Source organism: Scophthalmus maximus, chromosome 3, assembly GCF_022379125.1.
Source record: "Scophthalmus maximus strain ysfricsl-2021 chromosome 3, ASM2237912v1, whole genome shotgun sequence".
NCBI classification, from domain to species: Eukaryota; Metazoa; Chordata; class Actinopteri; order Pleuronectiformes; family Scophthalmidae; genus Scophthalmus; species Scophthalmus maximus.
In genome coordinates, this window is record NC_061517.1 from 16,890,514 (window position 1) to 16,910,894 (window position 20,381).

The window sequence follows — 20,381 nt, forward strand, 5'->3', positions numbered from 1 at the left end:
TATTACACTTTTCCACTCTAATACTTCAGGTCTTATACGATCAGTCTCCATTTTTTGCCTCCTGTAATGTTAAGTTGTGGATCTATAGGTATGTCCACCACTTTGACCCAGACGGAGATATCTTGGCAACTGTCGGAAAGATTTCTATGACACGTGGAAAGAAAGCTGCAGCTGCAGCTGCTCCAGGGCTACAAAAACACGCTTGCCCCCGAAAATATCTATACATATCATCCTATACAATGTCTGTCATTCAGGAAACAGTTTGGCAGTTTCTGAGAGCATCAAATAGGGTCAGAAAAGTTTGTTCCCCATGTGACTTTCCTGCATGTGTTATTTGTGTGTGTGTTTATCCCTGTGTATCCCACCATGCCCTCCACCCAGATCATCGAGTCATCCTTTGGCCTGAGAAACTAATAATACCCCCCATGTCACTGCTGCTATTTTAGGCTTTGAGGGCCTGCAGGGTGGGGCGTGTGCGGGAGCATGCTATGGGTCTAGCTCTCTCTACCTCTATTACAGGGCAGCTAGGGTGGGCTAAAACCAAACAGGGACACACACACACATAGCTGGTAGAAGGGGGTTTGGCACCGGGGCGTCCCACAGTTGCCCAGTGACACATGAGGAGTAGGAAGCAAAAAACCTGGATGTTCCCTGTGTTTTTCATACGTGAAGGATTTTATTGGAATCACTTTCTTTTTCTCAACTGTTGGAGTTAAATCAGAGTTCAGCTCCCAGATATCGTGTGGATATTTAAAGAACCTATTGCTGCTGTTGCCGCTGTCGCTGCAGGCGCATGTTTTGGCACTTGAGTGTCGGAGTGTGAGACTACGTTAACAAGAAGAGTGATAGGATAGAACAAAAACACAAGCAGAGACACATACAATCCAACACAGCTCTCATCCATGGTGACAGAAGGTAAGTGGGAAGAGAGTATTTTTTATCTTATACTATCTAATAAGACCCAGTGTGTCTCCAGTCAGTTAGTCATTAGGTGGCAGTCCCGTCCTTTGGCCCTTGATTCAAACTCCAGTAGCATTGTTCCTTTATGGGTTTGACAACCAGCTCTAATAATAGCTAAGATAAATGAGCTAATCACATAGCCTGTTTGTTTAGTCTTCAAATTAAACAGGCATACATGTCTGTTTTCCTTCTCATGACACATCCTTACATGCCGACCTACTGCTTTTTTAAATGACCTATTAGTTCTAATCCCTTACAGCCTCTCTACTACTGCCCCAATCCACCATATCCCCATCATTATCAATTACCTTAATATATTGATATAAGTTGATATTAAAGAGATTTAGATGGCAGGAAACTAAGCTCCGACAGAGCTAACAATCCCAGAAAAACGGCACTTAGTCGTAGCAACCTATGGATAGAAGTTAATAATGTGAGCCAAGTAAAGGACCATAGGTGCAGACAATGTGCGGCACAAGTCAGAAGTAATAACCGGCTGTAAAGTGCCTTTTACTGCTCTGGCTGCGTACTATCAACACATCATGAACAGCTGTATAAGTTAGCTGAATAAGATAATGAATAAATTATAAACTAGCCAATCATAGTCTTTAGCAATCTGGATTATTCAGAGCCTAATTCCCTTTGACCATATCTCAGTTGTTAGTTTTAGTTCTTAGTCATGCTTGTTGATAAAATAATCATGGCAAGAAATATTTCTAGTGTCCCATTGACAGATTGTAATTTTCTTATAACAGAATTGGAACGTTTTCAAACAAGTTACCTCTCACAGCCGTCACTGTATGTTACTGTAGAGAGCCACAGGTCACAGGTTTCAATGAAGAATATACACTCTCCCTCTAGAGGAGACGAGATGTCGAGGCCTCCTTCCTCCCAGACCACCCCTCAGTTCTACAGAGTCAGTGAAAGAGATCTCACCGAGATCGAGCTACATTCAGTGGACTCCATCAATGATCTCCACCGAACACACGCCGAACACAGCCACAAAGGTACAAACACAAATACTGTCAACACAGACATATCGGTACATACACAAATACCATCAACACAGACACAAAAGTGCAAACACATAATTTCAACAAAGACACAAAGGTACACACACAAATACTATCAACACAGACACAAAGGTCCAAACACAAATACAACACAGACACAAAGGTAAAAACACAAAATTGCACACACATACTGTCAACCCAGACACAAAGGTACACACATAAATACAGACACAATGGTACAAACAAAAATACAACACAGACACAAAGGTTCAAACACAAAAACCACACAGACACAAAGGTACTCACACATACTGTCAACCCAGACACCACACAAATACTATCAACACAGACACACAGGTACACACACAAATACAATACATACAAAAAGGTACACACACAAATACAACACAGACACAAAGATACACACACATACTGTCATACTGGTTCAAAGAAGATCAAATGATGATGTACGTATAAAATTTATAATTTCAGGGATAAGGCCACCTCGTCCTGCTTACACGCCCTCTCCGAATGGGAACCCCCACATGTGTGAAATGATAGCTGTCAATCAAAGCGGCCATCCAGTCAGCAGCAAATGGCAGAGCCGTCTGCAGGATATGTTGACGCCCAGTTCATCACGTGCCTACGCCATGGGCTGTGCTATAATCACTTTGCTTCTGCTAACAGTGTTTCTCATCTTCTACTTTTTGGGTGAGATATCATATTGATTCATTTTAATTTGTCCCCCCTGCTATATCCCTGGATCTATGAATTACACTTTACACCAAGCATTTGTCATGTTGTTTCCACTTTAATCTACAGCCTGTAATCTGATTTCTCAAAAGTATGTGGCTTTGTGAAACCAAGATGGACAGACTGACATTATGCTTTGGTGTCTGTTCCCTCTCCAGTCCAGCAGGGCGGTGCAATCCAGATGCTGACAGAGGCAGTGAGGGAGAAGGAGGCTGCAGCCACAGAGCTGTCAATACTGATCCAAGAGCTGCAGACACTGAGACACAACCTGACAGCAATGAGAGGAGGGACATGACGAAGAGATGCACAGCAGAAATAATATACACACATACACATATTATCAACGCATACGGTATTGTACATTTTAAATATGGACAAGAGGCATTGGAGTTTATGTTGAATTTTTCCTTTAAGGGTGCACATTTGTTATAATGTTCTCTAAATGTTTTTTGTCTTTCAAGATCGAATGTATTTGATGGATCATGTAATTAAGAGAAGTTTCTTGAAACTATCTCAAACTCATTTTGCAATCATTACTGATTGGATTAAATCAATTGAGTTGGTTCCTTTCATAACATTGCACAATACACATTTAATGTTTTCAGAAGACTCATTATTCATGATTATCTCTCAAAATAAAAAGTGGCTTTGAATTGTTGCCACTGTGTCACACAAGGTGTTTAAATGTCACACTATCTTGTTTCAGAAAGTAAAACAGACTACAATCAGTAAATCATGAAACGTATTGATGCAGACAATATTGTTATCAAATGTATCTGTCAGCAGTTGGTTCTAAATATATAGTTTTTAAAATGTGTTTTATGAGTGTGTGTAATCATGTCATGATTTATTGATTTTCACTGAGATTGTTTCAGCCATTACATGTTGTTATAATAAATTAAAATCAACAGAGAGAATGAGATGTTTTTTTGTATTTTTTGTGTGATTTTTATGTGAACTTCACCCTTTAAAAAATAGATGCAAAAAACCCAGACATTATAATTATTTATATTTGTATTTTATTCAGTGAACACTCACTGACTTATATTTGTGCTACTCCTGTGTGTTCTCCGTCGTCTCTTGACACCCCTGTCCAGTCCAGCCTTGATAACACTGACACATGAAGTGGCTGTGAAAGGATTTAATGCTGGTGGAGTCGTGAGGGTCCAAGAGCAAAGCTTGACCAGGAGAGACCATGTGACCCGAGGCGGGGCGTCGCCTGGTGCATCGCCCGTTGCCATGGCAAAGCTGGAAGCTGCAGCGCTGGGTGGCAGACCTCAGTGATCGTACGAAGGGACCCAAGACGGTGTGGATGTAGTCTCTGAGGAGGATGCACTGATCCTGGAGGGAGGGAGAAGAGGAGAGGGTCACACACGGTCAAGCACGGTCACACACACGCACACACACACACACACACACAGACAAACACACACAGACAAACACACACACTACACACCTTGGATTTTGCAAAGTTCAGCTCCCCCCAAAGCACAACTCCAGCAGATCCCAGTGATGCACTCTCACCTAGTGTATGTATCAGGTCTGTCTACAAACAAACACACACACACACACACACACACACACACACACACACACACACACACACACACACACACACACACACACACACACACACACACACACACACACACACACACACACACACACACACACACACACACACCTTTGATTTTGAGAATCGTTGCCTACTCACTTCCTTAAAATGTTGATAAAGTTGTTTTAATATGTACGTGTTCATGAGCTGAGACACATCCTACCTGATTGAGAAACGTGAGTGTGTGTGTGAATGCTACTCTGGCATATGGAAGCACTGGTGTGGTGTGTTTGCTGCCGTGGTGCCAAAGTGCTGCCACCCTCAAAGGCTCCAGCAGCCTGTGTCTGAGTGAAGCAGACAGAACCGTGCCTCAGTTGATTCATATCTATCTCAACTGTAGATGAAAAACAGGTAAGTAACTGTGTTTTTTTTTCCAAGATGTCCTGCCAGGTTGTGTGCATGACCGAACATTTCTTCATGCTCCTTAATTCTGCGTACCTGACCATGAGCGCTGCATCCACTGATCCTGCCAGCCTCGGTGACAGGTAGATGCTGGGATAGAGAGCGGTGGACCGACTCCAGAGCCAGGACAGCCGGTCGTTCTGCTGTCTCGTCCCCCTGCGACAGCGTCCTGTGTAGCTCTTGTCTGCTCACGGGTGAAACCAGATAAGACACGGGCCCGTTTCTATCATCCCCTTGTATTTTAAACAGCTGTCAATGTACTTTTTTTTCTGAGTAATGACACTTGCATTATACATAGTTCTAGCTAAGCACCTACTGTACATCATTTCAGCACAGTAATGTTGTTTGATACCTGTCTTTCTCTTGTGCTTATTAAAGCAGGCAGGAAAACCGTAAAACCCCCACAGTCCCTTGGGATGATCTCTGACCGCCAACCTCAGCGTCTCCCCCATGAACTTCCGAGCTCCCTCCTCGAACTTTTGCCTCGCCAGCGACGTCAAGGCCCTGTCCGGCAGATCCGGTCTCTCCTGACTCACTTGCAGCTTGGACGGCCTCCGGTACTTCATCTTGGATCCAAAGTTTCTCTCCCACAGTGGCCGCCACTCCTCCCAGTCAATAACGGCTAAACCTGCGAAGTCCGGCTGCAGCGCGCTGGACATCTGCGTCACACCGAGGGAAAGGTGAGCGGCGAGGTCGCCGAGCTGCGGCAGTCCTCCGTTCACCTCCCTGCCACCGCGGGACAGGTACGGATATTTCCCCAAGCGGTCACGGTAGAAGATGGTCATTTGCTGGAAAGTTTAAACAAAAATAATATCAGAGATGTTAAGAGCTTTTAAGCTTTTAGCTCTTTTCTGATTGTGTGTCAGAACACAGACAAAGTCAGGGACCATCGGAAGAAGGGGAAACATCGAGAAACTAAAGAGATCATTTTCTTCCTCAGGAGTTTTGGAGAGAGCTTGTATCTCTCTTTGTTGTTGTTAATGATCGAACCAGCAACCTAGGGTATGGGAGACCAACGCGCTAACCACTAGGGCAAAACCTCTGAGTCGTAGCACGTCTCTTGAGGCGTCGGGGAGTGATGTTTCTTGCACACACAGAACCCACAGCCAGCGGACTGCAACCAGATATTTGCTGATTATATCAATTTAAAATCGAATTTATATGGACAAAAACACAAAAAAAATGAATACTAATATTTCTTTGTGCCTTCTGGATTCGTACATATGCTAAAACCTTAGCCTCAACATGAATTATAGGGGAGTGCTGTCGCTTCACACCAGTTCGAAACCAACCAGGGCCTTCCTGTGTATGCGTTGGTTCTCTGGTTTCATTAGAAATATCTAGGCCACTATTACCACCTCCCAAATGACAAGGATTCAAGAATCCACAGTAGGATAAATATATATTTTAATATTATACTGGGAAGAGGAAAGTATCTGTCACCTGTCCCTGGAACCTCTGCTTTGGGTTCTCCACGATGTCAAAGTCTCCCAGGTTCAGGTGGACGTTGAAGCGTCTGTGACAGCGCGACGTGGGCATGTTCCACACCACCACGAAGGGCCGGTCCGGCAGGACGGGACCCGCGGCAGCCAGAGCGGGTGAGGGGGTGCGGAGGAGAGGGCACCCGTCGGTGGAGTCACATGACGGCGAGGTGCAGGGGACGAGAGAAGGGTAGAGGAGGAAGAGGAGAGGGAGGTGAGACAACACCATGGTTGCTCACACACCGTCGTGTCCAACCTGATGGGAGAGAAATGGATCAATGAGATCGACTGACGAGGAACTTAAACATAAACAAATACAAACTGTTGCTGGTGTTTATTAGATATTAAATAACCATTTGTTTTAACACCTCGTGTGCTTATACTTCATGATCAGAAATCCTGGCAGGTCATCTAATAGAATTTACTATTTTATTACTTAATAAAATAATTTACTTAAATGTATTTATTCAATGTGCTTCTTGCTTTCCAAAATTCATTTTTGTCATTGACTCCTGTATGTTTCTGTATTTTAGTCTGTTCTTTGTTTTATCTTATTTATTCCTACTTGATATATGAAACTTTTTATTTCGTTGCTGCCCAACTTGACCAGGACTCCTGGCAGAAGATCTCAGTGGGACCTTCCTGGTTTAATGAAGGATTAATAAATCAATAAAATAATAACAAAAAGAACAATAAACACAAGCCAAAGGAATATTTCATAGAGTTATGTTTATTACCATATTTTTTCAGCATGGAAAAGATCATGTCTCAGTTTCATAAATATAAAAAAATCTTTAAAACATTTATAAATCTTAAGTTCTCCGGATGCTCAACAAGGCACTTTCCACCCTGCAGTGTCACATCATAAAATCACAATGTGACATAATGTCACAGCAGCAGATGAAGACGGAGAGTTTGAACACATCCGAGGTGCAGAGCAGCTCGTTGTTACATAACATCCCATCATCTGTGAATGGCAGAACGTGAGACGTGTCCCACTCTCATATGGAGGTTTCAAGCTGTTGGCGGCTGCCTCCTGGACATGGACTGATTTTTAACTGTTGATAGTTTCAATATCACAAAATCCTGAACGTTTGTCAAGGTCTTCAAAAACGTTACTCCTCCAGCTGGTGAAAGTGAAAACGGTCTCAAATTACTGCCCATTACATCACTTGTGAAGTTAAAATAAGTGAAGGAGTCTGACCGCAATGCAATTTCAAAATTCAGCTTTGTTTTAAAATATCCTACAAGAAAAACAATAAAACAATAAAAGGCAGGTTGTAAAATACAGATTCAGTTTTCATGTCAGATATCTTTTGGCTTTCTACTAAAAAATTAAATTGGTGGGACGCGAAACATTTGTACCTGGTCCACTTTGATGTGTATTTCTGTAGTTGTGATATTTTCTGGCTCCATTTTTCCTTCAGCAGGGGAATTCATGGATTCGCTTCCTGTTTGACCAAAATGTTTTCTGCGTATCTGAGGGACCATAAACGGTGTGTGCGCGCGCTTCATGTTGGCACGTCTCTTGAACATATAAATGTAATGTGCATGTGTGCATTAATGTGGATGAAAACATTGCCAGGTGTATCTGGTTGTGTGTTCATCAAATGTCCTTGTGCATCCAGAAGATGGGGACTCCTTTGGCGTCTCTGTAGGGAGTTTGGGTCAGTGTCTGAACTACGAGCTGCCCGGCACACTGAGGGGGAGGAGGTGGAGAGGGGATGGAGGGAGGTGGTGGTGGTGGTGGTGGGGGAGAAGTGATGGAAGAGCAAGGAGGTGGAGGAGGGGGAGGTGGAGAAGTGATGGAAGAGCAGGGAGGTGGAGGTGGTGGAGAAGTGATGGAAGAGCAGGGAGGTGGAGGAGGAGGAGGTGGAGAAGTGATGGAAGAGCAAGGAGGTGGAGGAGGAGGAGGCGGAGAAGTGATGGAGGAGCAAGGGGTTGGAGGTGGAGGTGACCCTACAACACAGGTGCTTCCAGAGCCTCTGTCTCGTCGTGGTATTTGAGCGTCCGTCATTGTCCCCGTTTGTTTCTGTGAGCTCATCTCTTCACTCGACATTCTAGAGAATCTCAGAAGCGTCTCCATGGGAACGAACGACATCATGGCGCCTGCATTCTGCACGGGTGTCGTCAGGGCGTAGCCGAGGTGCGCGTAGAAGTGCTGCTTATCGTGCGTGGTCAGGCACAGGCGCTCGAACCCTCGGCTTTTCGAGTAGCGCTCCGTCTCCTCCATCAGAGTGCGGCCGTAGCCCCTCCCTCGCTCCGCCTTGGACACGACCACAGACTCCACGAACAGGCTGCTGCTGTGACCCACGACCCGGGACAGCCGGGCGTGGCCGAGCAGCCGCTCCACCTCTCCGTGGCCTTGCAGGAGAACCAGGCAGACAGGGAACTCGGGACAGGACTTCTCGAGCGAGTGAACCCGGGCGGCCTGACTCCTCTGCCACTCGGTGTTGACCAGGTCTGCGCAGGGAGCCAGCAAATCTGGACGCCGGTGGATCGGAACCACCCGGATCGTCCCTGGTCGTCCAGAGTCGACAAGTGGCTTCTCTTTAACTTCCCCATCCAGCGCTGAGATCTCACAGACTTTTTCCACATATTGCGTCCGACAGTCCGAGATGGAGATGGGCCGCAGATGAAGGTTCAGCGCCTCTGTCTTTGGTTCAGACCTGTGGTGATCAGGGTTGAACTGAAGTCAGTTGTCATTCGACTCCTGCAGCTCATTGCAAAAGGTTAGAAACTGTTGTGGACATGCAGTTCCTCAGTGTCGTGGTTAGTCTGACTACATCACTGTGTGTATTACTCAACCGGTAGTTCGAGTCTAAATGATCTTTCCAAGATGAGTCTCCTTCATGCTTCATTTTACAGTATCCAGAAACCAGATAAAACAGCAGATGACAGCAGAATACACACATGGATCAGATGAGCCTCTCGACAGCTGCTGAGCTCAGCACAACTGGAAGAGGAGACAAAAACTACAGTGTTGATCTCCATCGTATCTCTGCCCCTTAACCACATTTCATCCTAACTTTCATCTCTCCTGTTTTGGTGATCACCTTTGCCAGAGTGTTGGGAGGAACGTGCCTTGCTAAAATACACTTTATTGGTGGATCAAGACTTAACAGTTCAAAATCCAAAAGATATTTAGTTTGTCTTAATGAAGGAGTAAGAAAACCAGCAGAGTCTCGTTTGAGAGATTAGAATCATAGAACTTTTGTTACCTTAAAAAATGTTGTAAATGATTACTCAGTTGTTAATATAGTTGCCAGATTAGCTTTCTGTCAGTTGATTTATTGTTTCAGCACGGCTCCGAGCATGTGACCTTCTGGCCCTCTCCTCAGGGATCGTCTTAGATAATTAAGTGGAATTAATCTGCACTTTGCAATACACAGGGTGCGTTTTTTGTGTCGTCAAGCTCAACCTTTATGTAAAGTATTATCTGACAGTGTTGTGTTGAAATGTTCTCATGTTGAAATGTATCCTCCGATGACAAATGAACCATCTTTGGCATTTAACACAGATACATACTGATGAAAGATTCACATTGATGATTGTGGCTATGATGTCCGGAATTACTATTTGTTAAAGAAAAAAACAACTATAAAAACAAGAAAAGGATGAGAATGACAAAACCTGAGAACAAAACACTTAACTGCTGAAACTACACATAGTAAAATGTCCATTTGGTTTATTCACTACAAGCACGATTAAAGCGACCAATCTGGAACATTATTATTTTTAAAGTTACCTCACTACATCGCTCACCTCCCTCACTATGTACTGAAGCTGTCCGCGTGGCGTTCAGCTGCTGTCTCCTACAGATCTAAGTACATTTACTGAAGCCGTTATGATCTGCTTGTTAATGCTGTTTTCACCGTCTTATCGGTCCGACTGGGGAAGTCCAGCTTTATCTAACACATTCTGCCACACGGCTTCATGAGGTGGCTGAACTGTGATGCAGTGAACATTCTGTCTCTATTCAGGCTATTTTTAATGTCTAAAGTTGACATTTCAAAGCACAAACTGAGTGAATGGATGGTAGAATATAGAAAATATATGTGATCATATATTACTACAGCATAACTCAGTTAATGAGCGTGATTAAGAAAAAGGACAAAAAAACAATCCTCTTTGCTAAATGATGTCCGGAATTACTATTTGTTAAAGAAAAAAACAACTATAAAAACAAGAAAAGGATGAGAATGACAAAACCTGAGAACAAAACACTTAACTGCTGAAACTACACATAGTAAAATGTCCATTTGGTTTATTCACTACAAGCACGATTAAAGCGACCAATCTGGAACATTATTATTTTTAAAGTTACCTCACTACATCGCTCACCTCCCTCACTATGTACTGAAGCTGTCCGCGTGGCGTTCAGCTGCTGTCTCCTACAGATCTAAGTACATTTACTGAAGCCGTTATGATCTGCTTGTTAATGCTGTTTTCACCGTCTTATCGGTCCGACTGGGGAAGTCCAGCTTTATCTAACACATTCTGCCACACGGCTTCATGAGGTGGCTGAACTGTGATGCAGTGAACATTCTGTCTCTATTCAGGCTATTTTTAATGTCTAAAGTTGACATTTCAAAGCACAAACTGAGTGAATGGATGGTAGAATATAGAAAATATATGTGATCATATATTACTACAGCATAACTCAGTTAATGAGCGTGATTAAGAAAAAGGACAAAAAAACAATCCTCTTTGCTAAAGGCCTTAAAATCAACTGTTAAAGGCTGACGACCAGAGTTCAGTTCATCTTAGAGCTGCAAGGAAACACTGAAGAGTTTCTCTGTTTTCTCAATATCTGTAAAGGTTCAACATGAACATTTTAAATTGCAGAGGTCCTAATAGTTAACATTGCACAAAAAGGAGAAACAAACAAAAGTGATAAAAAGAAAGAAAAAGAAAAAAAGGGGGAAAGAAGACAAACAATTAAAAGAATACAAACTCACCGAGAGAAAAGCTGAGTGTAAAACAGCTCTGAACGTGGTTCTTACTCAACGCTATTTCACATTCTCACAACTTTCAGCAAAAAAAAAAGGATGTTTGACAGAAGCAACAGGAAACTGGCAGTTGACTGATAAACACACTGAATAATAATAATTAAAAAAAAACTGACCAAGCGTTCAGTAACTCCAGTAACTTCAGAATTTACTTCGAACACGATCAAAATGACTCTTCAGATCTGCTGGTTTCACCAGCATTAAAATCAGAAAATAACTAATTTCTTAGTTGCAGAATATTTTTCAGTGAGTGTATTTTTAGTTGTGCGGCCTCTCACTGGAGTGAGACATCAGGTTACAGGGTTCCTACACATTTTCAATTTCAAAAAACTACAGACTTCTCCGTAGATTTTTCAGACCATATTTGAAATCCGAGTAAAATTAGCTCGACGTTTATTGAGTTGATGTTATTATATAAATAAATCATTTTAAAATCCAACATGTTACAGTCTGACTGTGTCTGCGATCACTCCATGCACAGAAAGACACGGTTTCTCCAGAAAGTGGATTGTGATGTTTCTGTGCGGATTGATATTGAAATATTGATACTTCCAATTCCGACGTTACCTGTTCTAGGACTGATTCTAAGATAAAATATCAACATTTAAACTCAGTAGTTTTTTTTAATCAACAGAACAAAGGAACTAGCCATGATCGGGATAATCTAAGTAATGCGCGGATGAGAGGAACTACTTATCCTTCTGCCCGGCAGTCACATGTGAACTACGGTTCTGTACATGCACTAATGGCAGGTACAGAGTGTGTTGCTATGGCGACGTTTACAACTGACGGGGAAAAAGTCTCACGAGACCAGAGAGATCGAGACGGATCCAAAGTTATTCTAAAATCTTTGGATTCACGTCTGTTTAGACTTCAGTCTGGAAATGCAAATGTTTTTTCCATCTCTCTTTTTCCATACTTATCCAGACCTGGACATTACTCAAATCAAATTCCATACGGCGTAAGAGCCCTGAATCTGCGTTGGGGTCATCTGCAGTTGTCTTCACGTGCAGAACAAAGCCTTTTCCAACTGTTTCTTACCCACCTCTGTGTTTTGGTGATTCATGTGCAGCTGAACTGAAGGAGCTTGCTTCCCTCTGATATAAAGACACTTGTCAGTCATGTGTCGGTGACGTGTTATCGTATCCACCAATGAGACATTTCCCCTGTCAACTCATGTGAACAACAGTTTCAGGCCCAAAGATGCAAGATGCCCCAATAGTCCAATAAATCAATACACATGGCCAAAAACCATATCTGCATATGGTTTTAGGCAAATGTGTTTAAATGCACAACATTTGCTTGTAATTGAGGTTGTTGTTGTTTTTTGTTGTTGCATTGTGATGTTGGAACTTTGTCTCTTCCAGAAGAGGAACCGACAGTCTCTATCTGAACTGTCTGCCCTCCTCCTCTATCCTCCTCCACCTCCATGTAAGGTCAAACCCCTCGTGACAGATGGAGTCGGGACTAGCTGCTAGCTACTAGCTGCTAGCTGTTAGCTGCTAGCTACTAGCGGCTCTGCTCGTCTGTCAGTTAAGGGCACGCGGAGCAGGGACACTGGATAAACCTTACGAAGATCCACAGCTCCACTGTTGAACAACGACAGTAACCGTGTTTTGGTGTCGACCATGAATCGGTACCTACATGTTGGCCTGTTGCCCGGTCCGTCGCCGGAGCTCGTCCTCGTCGCACGGAGCTCGACTTTGACCGACAGCTGATCTGAGGTCGGCTTTAGTTCCTCCAACAAGGGACCACTGCAGCCGCTCAGCGTCGATGAGCGCCGCTCCCCGGTCAGTTGGTAACCGTCACCGTCACCGCCACCTCCTCCTCCTCCTCCTGTGACAGGAAGTGTTCCTGTTGATTCTCTCGTTGGTCTGAGCGCTCGCGTCTGCCCCCCTGCGGCTGGGGGTGGTACGACGCAAATCCGTGAGACATGATGATCATCAGACATATGTTGAACCTCTAAATTTGCATTAATTCAAATCACCAACCGGTGTAGCTACATTCATAACAGTAATCTATAGTGTATAATTGTGATCAAGATTTCACATACTACAAAAATACACCTAAGAAAAAGGCAGTGGTCACAGTGGGTAGTTCAAGTACAGAGGTAGAGTGCACACAATCTCCCAAAAACTGGCTGTTGCATCATTAAAATTATTCAGGAGCTCACAGCGTAGGTGTGCACACAACCTCTTCTCCCTTTCTAGAAATGTCGATTCAGACTGAAACCCACTTGACAGAATGTTGATGTGAATCAAAACGTCCGACCTACTGTCTCAACAAGAACCATTACGTCGCCCACAGAACTGGTACTTCCTGCAGGGCTGCTGTGCGGCAATTTAAGGTTTATCATTTGGTGAATCCCCTGCTGGTTATGTCTGAAGCCGTAAAATGTGTTTTACCACACACGGCTGAGTTGGAGCAGAATTTCAACAAGAGTCAAGAATTTTAACAAAATGTTTGCTTTATTTTTTCTTTTTTTTCTTATCCAGGACAACTCATTCAAGGGCAATCAAGGAGAAATAAGCACTATTGTTTTTATTAGAATTTCTTTTTTCTCATTTTACATTTTGTCAGAGATGGATGGTGGATTTTTTTTATCAGAATTGGTCAAAGCAAAACGAGAATAATAAATGAATATATAATAACAATACATTAATAATTAATTCAATACGATGAAGTGTGTCATCAATTATAGAATAACAATGGCCAAGAAAACATGGGGTTGTTATTGTTGTCACTGCTTCTTCTGTGGTACTGTAATAATCACCAGCACTAACTCAACTCAACTCAATCAACAACAGTAGAGGAAGAAATAGAGCGCGCTCACAAAGTTCTGCACCCCGGCCTCCAGAAGAGGAAACACTTTTTTTTTTATTTAAATAATATTTTATCAAAGCTTCTGTTTTTTATCTTCATAAAACATTTCTAAAACGTCTCTGTCTTCATTAAGTGATCACTTTTTTTTTTGCATTTTGGATTTGTTTTCCTTTTCAGAGATTTTTAAAGTTTTTTTGTCTCCATTTTACCACATTGTGTCCATTTTTGCAAGTGTGGTCGCCTATGTGTTTTTGAGATTCTATATCTGTACCCGTGTGTGTGTGTGTGTGTGTGTGTGTGTGTGTTTATGTAGTATGTGTGCTTGTGTGTTGATGTGTCCTTGGCTGAGAATTGTTGGAACAACTTTGAATGGTGTGTTTTTTAATTTTTCTGGAGTGTGTGTGAGTGTTTGTGTTATGTCTTTATACTGCTTCACCTGTATTAAGGTAATTGCAGAAAAAGACTGAGAGGTTGAAGCTGGCTCAATAAACAACGGGTGTTTGTCTGTATGTGCGTGCGTGTCCACAAAGTGAACCTATCGCAGAGTGTGTTGAACTAGTATGTGCACGAGGGTGAGCAGACTAAGTGTGTCTCTCAGTGCCTGTGTGTGTGTGTGTGTGTGTGTGTGTGTGTGTGTGTGTGTGTGTGTGTGTGTGTGTGTGTGTGTGTGTGTGTGTGTACCTGCATGTGAGCCAAGTATGAATTCTCTGTCTGTGTAGCCACTGGATGATATGTGGATATGAGTGTGTGTGAGTGTGTGTGTGTGTGTATGGTAGTCTGGTAGAAGGCACGGAGGGTAGTGTGAGAGGCTCAGTCTCTCAGGTCCATGCTGGAGCCGAACAGGGCTACCAGCTGCTCCTCGTAGTGGGCGATGTTCCTCTTCATGATCTCCTTACAGGAGCCCAGGAGGCGCTCAAACGCCTGGATGTCTATTACTGCAGAGAGAGAGAGTGGGGGAGAGAAAGAGAGAGAGAGAGAAAGAGAGCGAGAGAGAGAGGTTAGGTGTGTATGGATAGGTTCATTTGAACTGCTTAGATATTAATTCTTTCAATGTTTCTAGAGTATCAGATAACAGGACCGCAGTCCTCCCCTATGTGGTCAAAGGTTCTGAAGATTCCCAGAGATCAAATGTGAAACAATCTCTTAACAACATGCTAAGACGTCAGAGGTACAATACTGTCGTGCAGTGAGGAGTGCATAGATTTGGATAATTGTAAAAAGCAATAGCACACAAACACACGATGCAACGCGGAAGCATGAACACAGTAGACGACAGCAGTGTCTACTCGTCAGTTCAGACAAAACGTGAAGCAAAGTTATGCGTCGCGTTCCTCACGTGGGTTTGGCTGCAGGGTAATTTGTGTTAACTTGCGAGTAAAACAATAATTTAAAATAAAATCGAGTCTGGACACATTTCAAACAGATGGATTCAAAGACACATTATTTCCTCTTTGATCATCAGAACTGAAGCAAACACTTGGATCAACATTGAAATGTTTTCAAAGTTCAGCTGACTTTCTAAATTTGTGATTATACATTTGGCATCTGGGGTCTAAATATCTTTACAGGCCCCCCTCAGAGTCCTGCTCATCGATTACATCTGCAACAGAAGAAGAATGGCACATGTACAGACAGCATGTGTCGCTGCAGCATGACTAAGTGACAGTTTCTCTGGTTCAAAACTGAGCAGCTGTTCAAAACGGTAAACATAGTAACACAGTGACCAAAACATGTCGGCGTGTGTAATGACTGGACGCAAGGTTAATTCTGAAAAGGAGACAATGATGGAACACAGAGAGTATAATCAACCAAATCCACGACGAAAAATATAAAATAACCTGTGTGAATTAACTAACTGAAGCAGATTTTACGAGAGCCAACATAGAAACACGATAAGCTATTAAAAATGCTTTGATCGTTTTTAAGAGCTGCTCATCTGCTGTAGAGCCTGAATTCGTGGACCCACTTTAAAAGCGAAATAATTACCGAATGGCCTTCACATCAACAAAAAGCACAAGGGGACAGTAGTAGAGATGAAGAGCCGACTGATAATTTAGACACAAATGCCACTTGATATTTTGTGACAAACTGCTTGTAACAGTTCAACCAGAGTGAAATTACTACAGCAGGATTTGTGGTGGAATTTAGTGGTTAAAATATTAATTAAATGCTTTTAATGTCACATCAAGTTTAACTATATACCCAGGATTTACTAAATATTTTAAAAGATAGCTTGTGAAACCCTCAGAATGAATGAGCTGAAAGTAAAACATGTTATAATCACATAGTTTGGATTCAGTCATCACATCCCATCAGTCACAGGATGAAACGTTAAGATGACGCTACTCAGTATACACATCTAACTTCATTATCTGTTTTAATGTAATTTAGAATCTGATCCGGCAAAAGCGGTGAAAGGTGTACCATGTAGCGTATTCTGTCTTACCCACACACTTCACATTGCCGACTGCGTAGGCCGAGGCGGCCCGGGGCTTGTTAGTGACCAAGGCCAGCTCCCCAAAGTAATGACCCCTGGTACAGCGCGTTATCTCCACCTCCGCATTGTCTGCATGGTCCGCCTTCGTCTGCGGGGAGGGGGAGGAAGAAGAGGAGAGGAGGGGGATTAAAGGTTAGGAACCTGAGAGCGAGAAGCACTCAGCGGAGGAGACAATTGTGTTCCCCGCTGTTGCTGGGCAAAAACACTTTTTGCACTGTGGTGGGTTTTAATGTAGAGTGTGGGCTGTCACCATCAAAATCTTCTGCATAGAAACCACCTGGAGGAAGATTAAATGCTCTATTATACTGATGCATATTCCCCAACCTACAAAAACACTTTTAGATTATTAAACAGCGGCTGAACCCCCCCCCCCCTCTCTCATTTCAAGTGATCAAGTCTTTCTTCTTTTTTACCAACTGGGTCTAAATTAAAGCTGAACCAAAAGAGAAAAATGACAGCTGGAAAAATGTAGAGAAGAAGAATTCACATTCACAGTAAAATCCTTAAACTGAAAATGCAGGATGAAGAAGATAGAGCAATGAGGAAGGTGAGGAGATCTTACTTTACTCTTCATCATGATCTTGACCTCCCCAGATTCAACGATGTAGAAGCAGTCAGCCCCGTCGCCCTGAGGAGAAACAAAACAGACGAGTTACCACTACATCAACAGGAGTCGTGCATTGTACAGAAACGTTGAAGGGAGAAATTCTCTCCCTGTGTGAAACCAGAACAGACGTTTCTGCGTCTTACCTGTGTGATGATGCGTTCACCATCTGGGAACTGTTTCGCCCCTAATACATCCACTATCTTCATCCTCTCTGTTGCCTGGACAGAGGAAAGAGGGAGAGACGCAGGGAGGTGGACAGAAGACAAAACTCCTTTAGTTCAGCCCTTCCCTTGTCTCTTGGTCTTTCGAGGTTTGACCATTCATCAAACTTCATTGTTCTGTATGTTTTAAGCTTTGTGGTGCAAAAAGCAAAATAGGGTAACTGTAAAAAACAACAACAACAAAACAACAAACAGTTGTGCAGTAACAAATTCTTGCTCAAATCAGAATTAAATAAACCAATTCTTTGTGAGTGGGGACCAGAACTTTATCCATCATAAACCATTTTTATTGTTAAATTGCTGGAGTTCTGCTGTTAGCTGGATGGCTAACCACTTATGTGTAGAGGAACAAAAGAAAATAAAGAATTCACACAAAATCTACTGGAGCTAGATTTTACTCACCTCCAGGGATTTGAGTAAGGGCACGGACTCAATGAACGTCTCGTACATCCTCCTCTTCTTGGCATTGTTCTTCACAATGAGTCTACGAAATGTGGAGCGGTCCTAGGGGAAAAAAACAAAAAACCCCACAAACATGAGTAAACACCTCCAAAAAGCAGATCCTCTGCGACTGTTTGCGGTCGTCCTCTGCTCGGCCACAGGGAGGAGCAGCAGCAGCACAAACCGTCAGAGCAGAACACAGGCTCCATTCACAGATAACAGGACTCCATTCTTAACATGTCGGAGCATCACAGCTCAATGCACCGTGTACGGTGACTGAACGTGAACCCAACCTGCATGTTTTAAGACAGAAATAAACCTCAGAATTATCATGCAATAGTTTCCATAAAAAGTACCAGAGTATCTGACATGATACCATCTCCTTTTGCAGTTTGTGTGTGTGGTGTGTGTGTGTGTGTGTGTGTGTGTGTGTGTGTTTAGATGTTCTTACCAGTCCCCATAGTGCCCCCTCCTGGGTGGCGCTGATGGTGGCAGCACGTGGCGTGTTGTACATGAGCGCCAGCTCCCCGAAGCTGCCCTTGTTATCATACTGACCCACGCATGTTCCCGATACCAATATGTCATACACACCCCTAGGGAGGGAGAGAGAGAGAGAGAGAGGAAGAGAGACAGAGGTGGGGAAAAGACAGAACCAAATAAAACAGCAAATGGGGTTAGAGAAACAAGAATTAAATCCAAAAGGGAACACTGAAGTAATGGTTTAAATAGATATCTAATAACAGATTATCAGTACCCTCAGCACCCTGTTAGTCTGGCACAATGGGTATTTGCACCAGTGGGTATAGTTTTTTTATCAAAGAAAAACATATATCTTCATGTACAGTATCAAAACGAGTTTGTCATAACTCTGTATGTTGCTGATACAGAGTAATACAGGACCCCCTGCCCCCTCTTCTCTCTGTACGAGGATTAAACCTGGGGAAGGTAATGTGCAGCGCTGTTGTTCACCAGGATTAACCAGTCATTTTGAAACATAGCCTGTCCTCCCATAGGCTGCGTAGCAGGGCTTACAACCCTCGTCGCTGGTGGGAGTATTAAGCATTACTTAGTTTGACTGGATTACCATGGCGATGGGGACGATCATCGCTCGTGTCGCTGGTTAGCGGAGCACAGTTTAACAGGACGATGTACGCATCGTTTAAAACGACGGAGCATCGGAGAAAGCTGGGATCATTGATACATTTCACTCAGTCAATCTGATTTAATGGACTAAAATCCTTTTAGTAATCATTTTTACTTCTTTGTTCTTCATTTACAGGAAGCTCGGCTGTGACAAATCAATATCCCAAAGAAGTTGAATTCGCCAGAATTTAAATTTTTGTTTTCCAAAACCAACAGACGATTTTGTTTGAAGAATTAGAATAAGGCTGCAGTATTTCAGAGTGTGCCGTTTAAGCAAGAGGACAAACGGAGGCTACTTCCTGCACTGAGAGGATGTACTGTGCATAATAAGGATCTTATCTGCCTCGTCCACCCTGGGGCAGCGCCTTTAGAGGTGTTTTTTTTAATAACATCTCATTATTTACTAATAAAATTTGTCATGAGGTACTTAGTTTCAACAGTGATTTGTAAACAACTATGACCTTTCTGCATAATTAGAGAGATGCACAATAGCAGAGATAAAATGACCAAGTGGAAGCAAACTAAGCAGTTTATTCGTTATTTAATAACAATAACATGTATAATCATGATTATTAGTTATACTAGTGATGACTTATAGTCCAAACTAGGGCTGCAACCAACAATCATTTTTTTCTCGATTAATGGATTAGTTGTGTGGTCCATAAAATGTCTTAAAATGGTGAAAAATGGTGATTGTGTTTCACAAAACCCCAAGATGATGATTTGTTTTGTCCACACATCAAAAGGTATTCAGTTTAATGTCATAGAGGAGCAAAGAAACCAGAAAATATTCACATTTAAGAACCTGAAATTAGAGAATTTTGACTTTTTTTAAATAAAAACTACTACCGATTAATCAATGATCAAATTAGTTGGCGATTAATGAAGTAGTCGATTACTAATCGATTAACTGTTCGAGCTCTTGTCCAAACTATCTTGTGCAGTGAGATTAAAATGTCTTCCATCCAATCAGGACTCAGTTCCATACATCATTTACTCGCACCACTGTTTTATATTTGCTCCTCGTCCCTCAGGGCTTCTGAGTGAATTCCAGTTCCTTCCTTCCTTCAGGGCCTCAGCACTCGATTGTTCAGGTTTGTCTGTGAAGTCTGTGCTTCTTAAGTACACTACAGTTAGTCACAAGCCAGCTAAATGCTCGGGGGGAACAGTTATGCTTTCAGTCTCCTTCCATGACTATAAAACTGTCGAGATTTATCATTTTTGAGTCAGCTGTGCAGCAGAAGTTGCATAATAACTTCACTAAAAAGACACAAACACCCAGGTTGCTTTTTATATCTTGTAGCTTTTAGAGTGATGTCTAATGTGACGAAACATTGACAAGAAAGCAGAGGAGATATATAATGACTGAATAAAAAGTTTAAACAGAAAACATTTGAACAATGCGTTACTCTG

The 20,381-nt window shown here is 42.6% G+C and overlaps 4 protein-coding genes across 17 annotated transcripts in view; 1 reads left to right on the forward strand and 3 right to left on the reverse strand.

Annotated features, from left to right (window-relative positions):
- The first annotated feature begins 529 nt into the window (after positions 1 to 529).
- si:dkey-20d21.12 (uncharacterized protein LOC556245 homolog) lies at positions 530 to 3,636 on the forward strand. 2 transcript variants are annotated; one of them, XM_035646340.2, is made up of 4 exons: positions 531 to 915; positions 1,822 to 1,967; positions 2,466 to 2,684; positions 2,885 to 3,636. In XM_035646340.2, exons 2-4 carry the CDS (start codon positions 1,832 to 1,834, stop codon positions 3,019 to 3,021), a joined length of 492 nt encoding a protein of 163 aa, XP_035502233.2. In that variant the 5' UTR covers positions 531 to 915; positions 1,822 to 1,831; the 3' UTR covers positions 3,022 to 3,636. The 2 variants fall into 2 exon arrangements, with proteins under 2 accessions (XP_035502232.2, XP_035502233.2); XM_035646339.2 differs by having other exon boundaries at positions 530 to 1,967.
- hyal3 (hyaluronidase 3) lies at positions 2,782 to 13,016 on the reverse strand. Of its 3 annotated transcripts, XM_047331358.1 has the most exons (8): positions 11,186 to 12,142; positions 6,187 to 6,480; positions 5,096 to 5,531; positions 4,780 to 4,927; positions 4,505 to 4,625; positions 4,183 to 4,272; positions 3,769 to 4,067; positions 2,782 to 2,994 (listed from the first exon to the last, which is right to left on the reverse strand). In XM_047331358.1, the coding sequence occupies exons 2-7, from the start codon at positions 6,451 to 6,453 to the stop codon at positions 3,780 to 3,782; spliced, it is 1,350 nt and encodes a 449-aa protein (XP_047187314.1). In that variant the 5' UTR covers positions 6,454 to 6,480; positions 11,186 to 12,142; the 3' UTR covers positions 2,782 to 2,994; positions 3,769 to 3,779. The 3 variants fall into 3 exon arrangements, with proteins under 3 accessions (XP_047187314.1, XP_035502208.2, XP_035502207.2); XM_035646315.2 differs by lacking the exons at positions 2,782 to 2,994; positions 11,186 to 12,142 and adding an exon at positions 12,881 to 13,016 and having other exon boundaries at positions 3,726 to 4,067; XM_035646314.2 differs by lacking the exon at positions 2,782 to 2,994 and having other exon boundaries at positions 3,726 to 4,067.
- Positions 6,935 to 13,546, reverse strand: LOC118316501 (N-alpha-acetyltransferase 80). 2 transcript variants are annotated; one of them, XM_047331357.1, is made up of 3 exons: positions 12,877 to 12,981; positions 9,033 to 9,180; positions 6,935 to 8,893 (listed from the first exon to the last, which is right to left on the reverse strand). In XM_047331357.1, the coding sequence occupies exons 2-3, from the start codon at positions 9,137 to 9,139 to the stop codon at positions 7,831 to 7,833; spliced, it is 1,170 nt and encodes a 389-aa protein (XP_047187313.1). In that variant the 5' UTR covers positions 9,140 to 9,180; positions 12,877 to 12,981; the 3' UTR covers positions 6,935 to 7,830. The 2 variants fall into 2 exon arrangements, with proteins under 2 accessions (XP_047187313.1, XP_047187312.1); XM_047331356.1 differs by lacking the exon at positions 9,033 to 9,180 and having other exon boundaries at positions 12,877 to 13,546.
- Positions 13,547 to 13,685: 139 nt separating this feature from the next.
- prkar2aa (protein kinase, cAMP-dependent, regulatory, type II, alpha A) overlaps positions 13,686 to 20,381 on the reverse strand; it is a 42,312-nt gene continuing 35,616 nt past the window's right edge. For 9 of the 10 annotated variants that reach the window (XM_035646325.2, XM_035646321.2, XM_035646324.2 and 6 more), the window contains 7 exons: positions 18,277 to 18,418; positions 17,787 to 17,888; positions 17,307 to 17,381; positions 17,119 to 17,184; positions 16,807 to 16,833; positions 16,506 to 16,644; positions 13,686 to 14,994 (listed from right to left, as the gene is read on the reverse strand). In XM_035646325.2, the coding sequence (XP_035502218.1) occupies positions 14,870 to 14,994; positions 16,506 to 16,644; positions 16,807 to 16,833; positions 17,119 to 17,184; positions 17,307 to 17,381; positions 17,787 to 17,888; positions 18,277 to 18,418 (676 nt within the window). In that variant the 3' untranslated portion in view covers positions 13,686 to 14,869. The remainder of the gene's footprint in view (positions 14,995 to 16,505; positions 16,645 to 16,806; positions 16,834 to 17,118; positions 17,185 to 17,306; positions 17,382 to 17,786; positions 17,889 to 18,276; positions 18,419 to 20,381) is intronic. The other variant, XM_035646319.2, reaches the window with a different exon arrangement.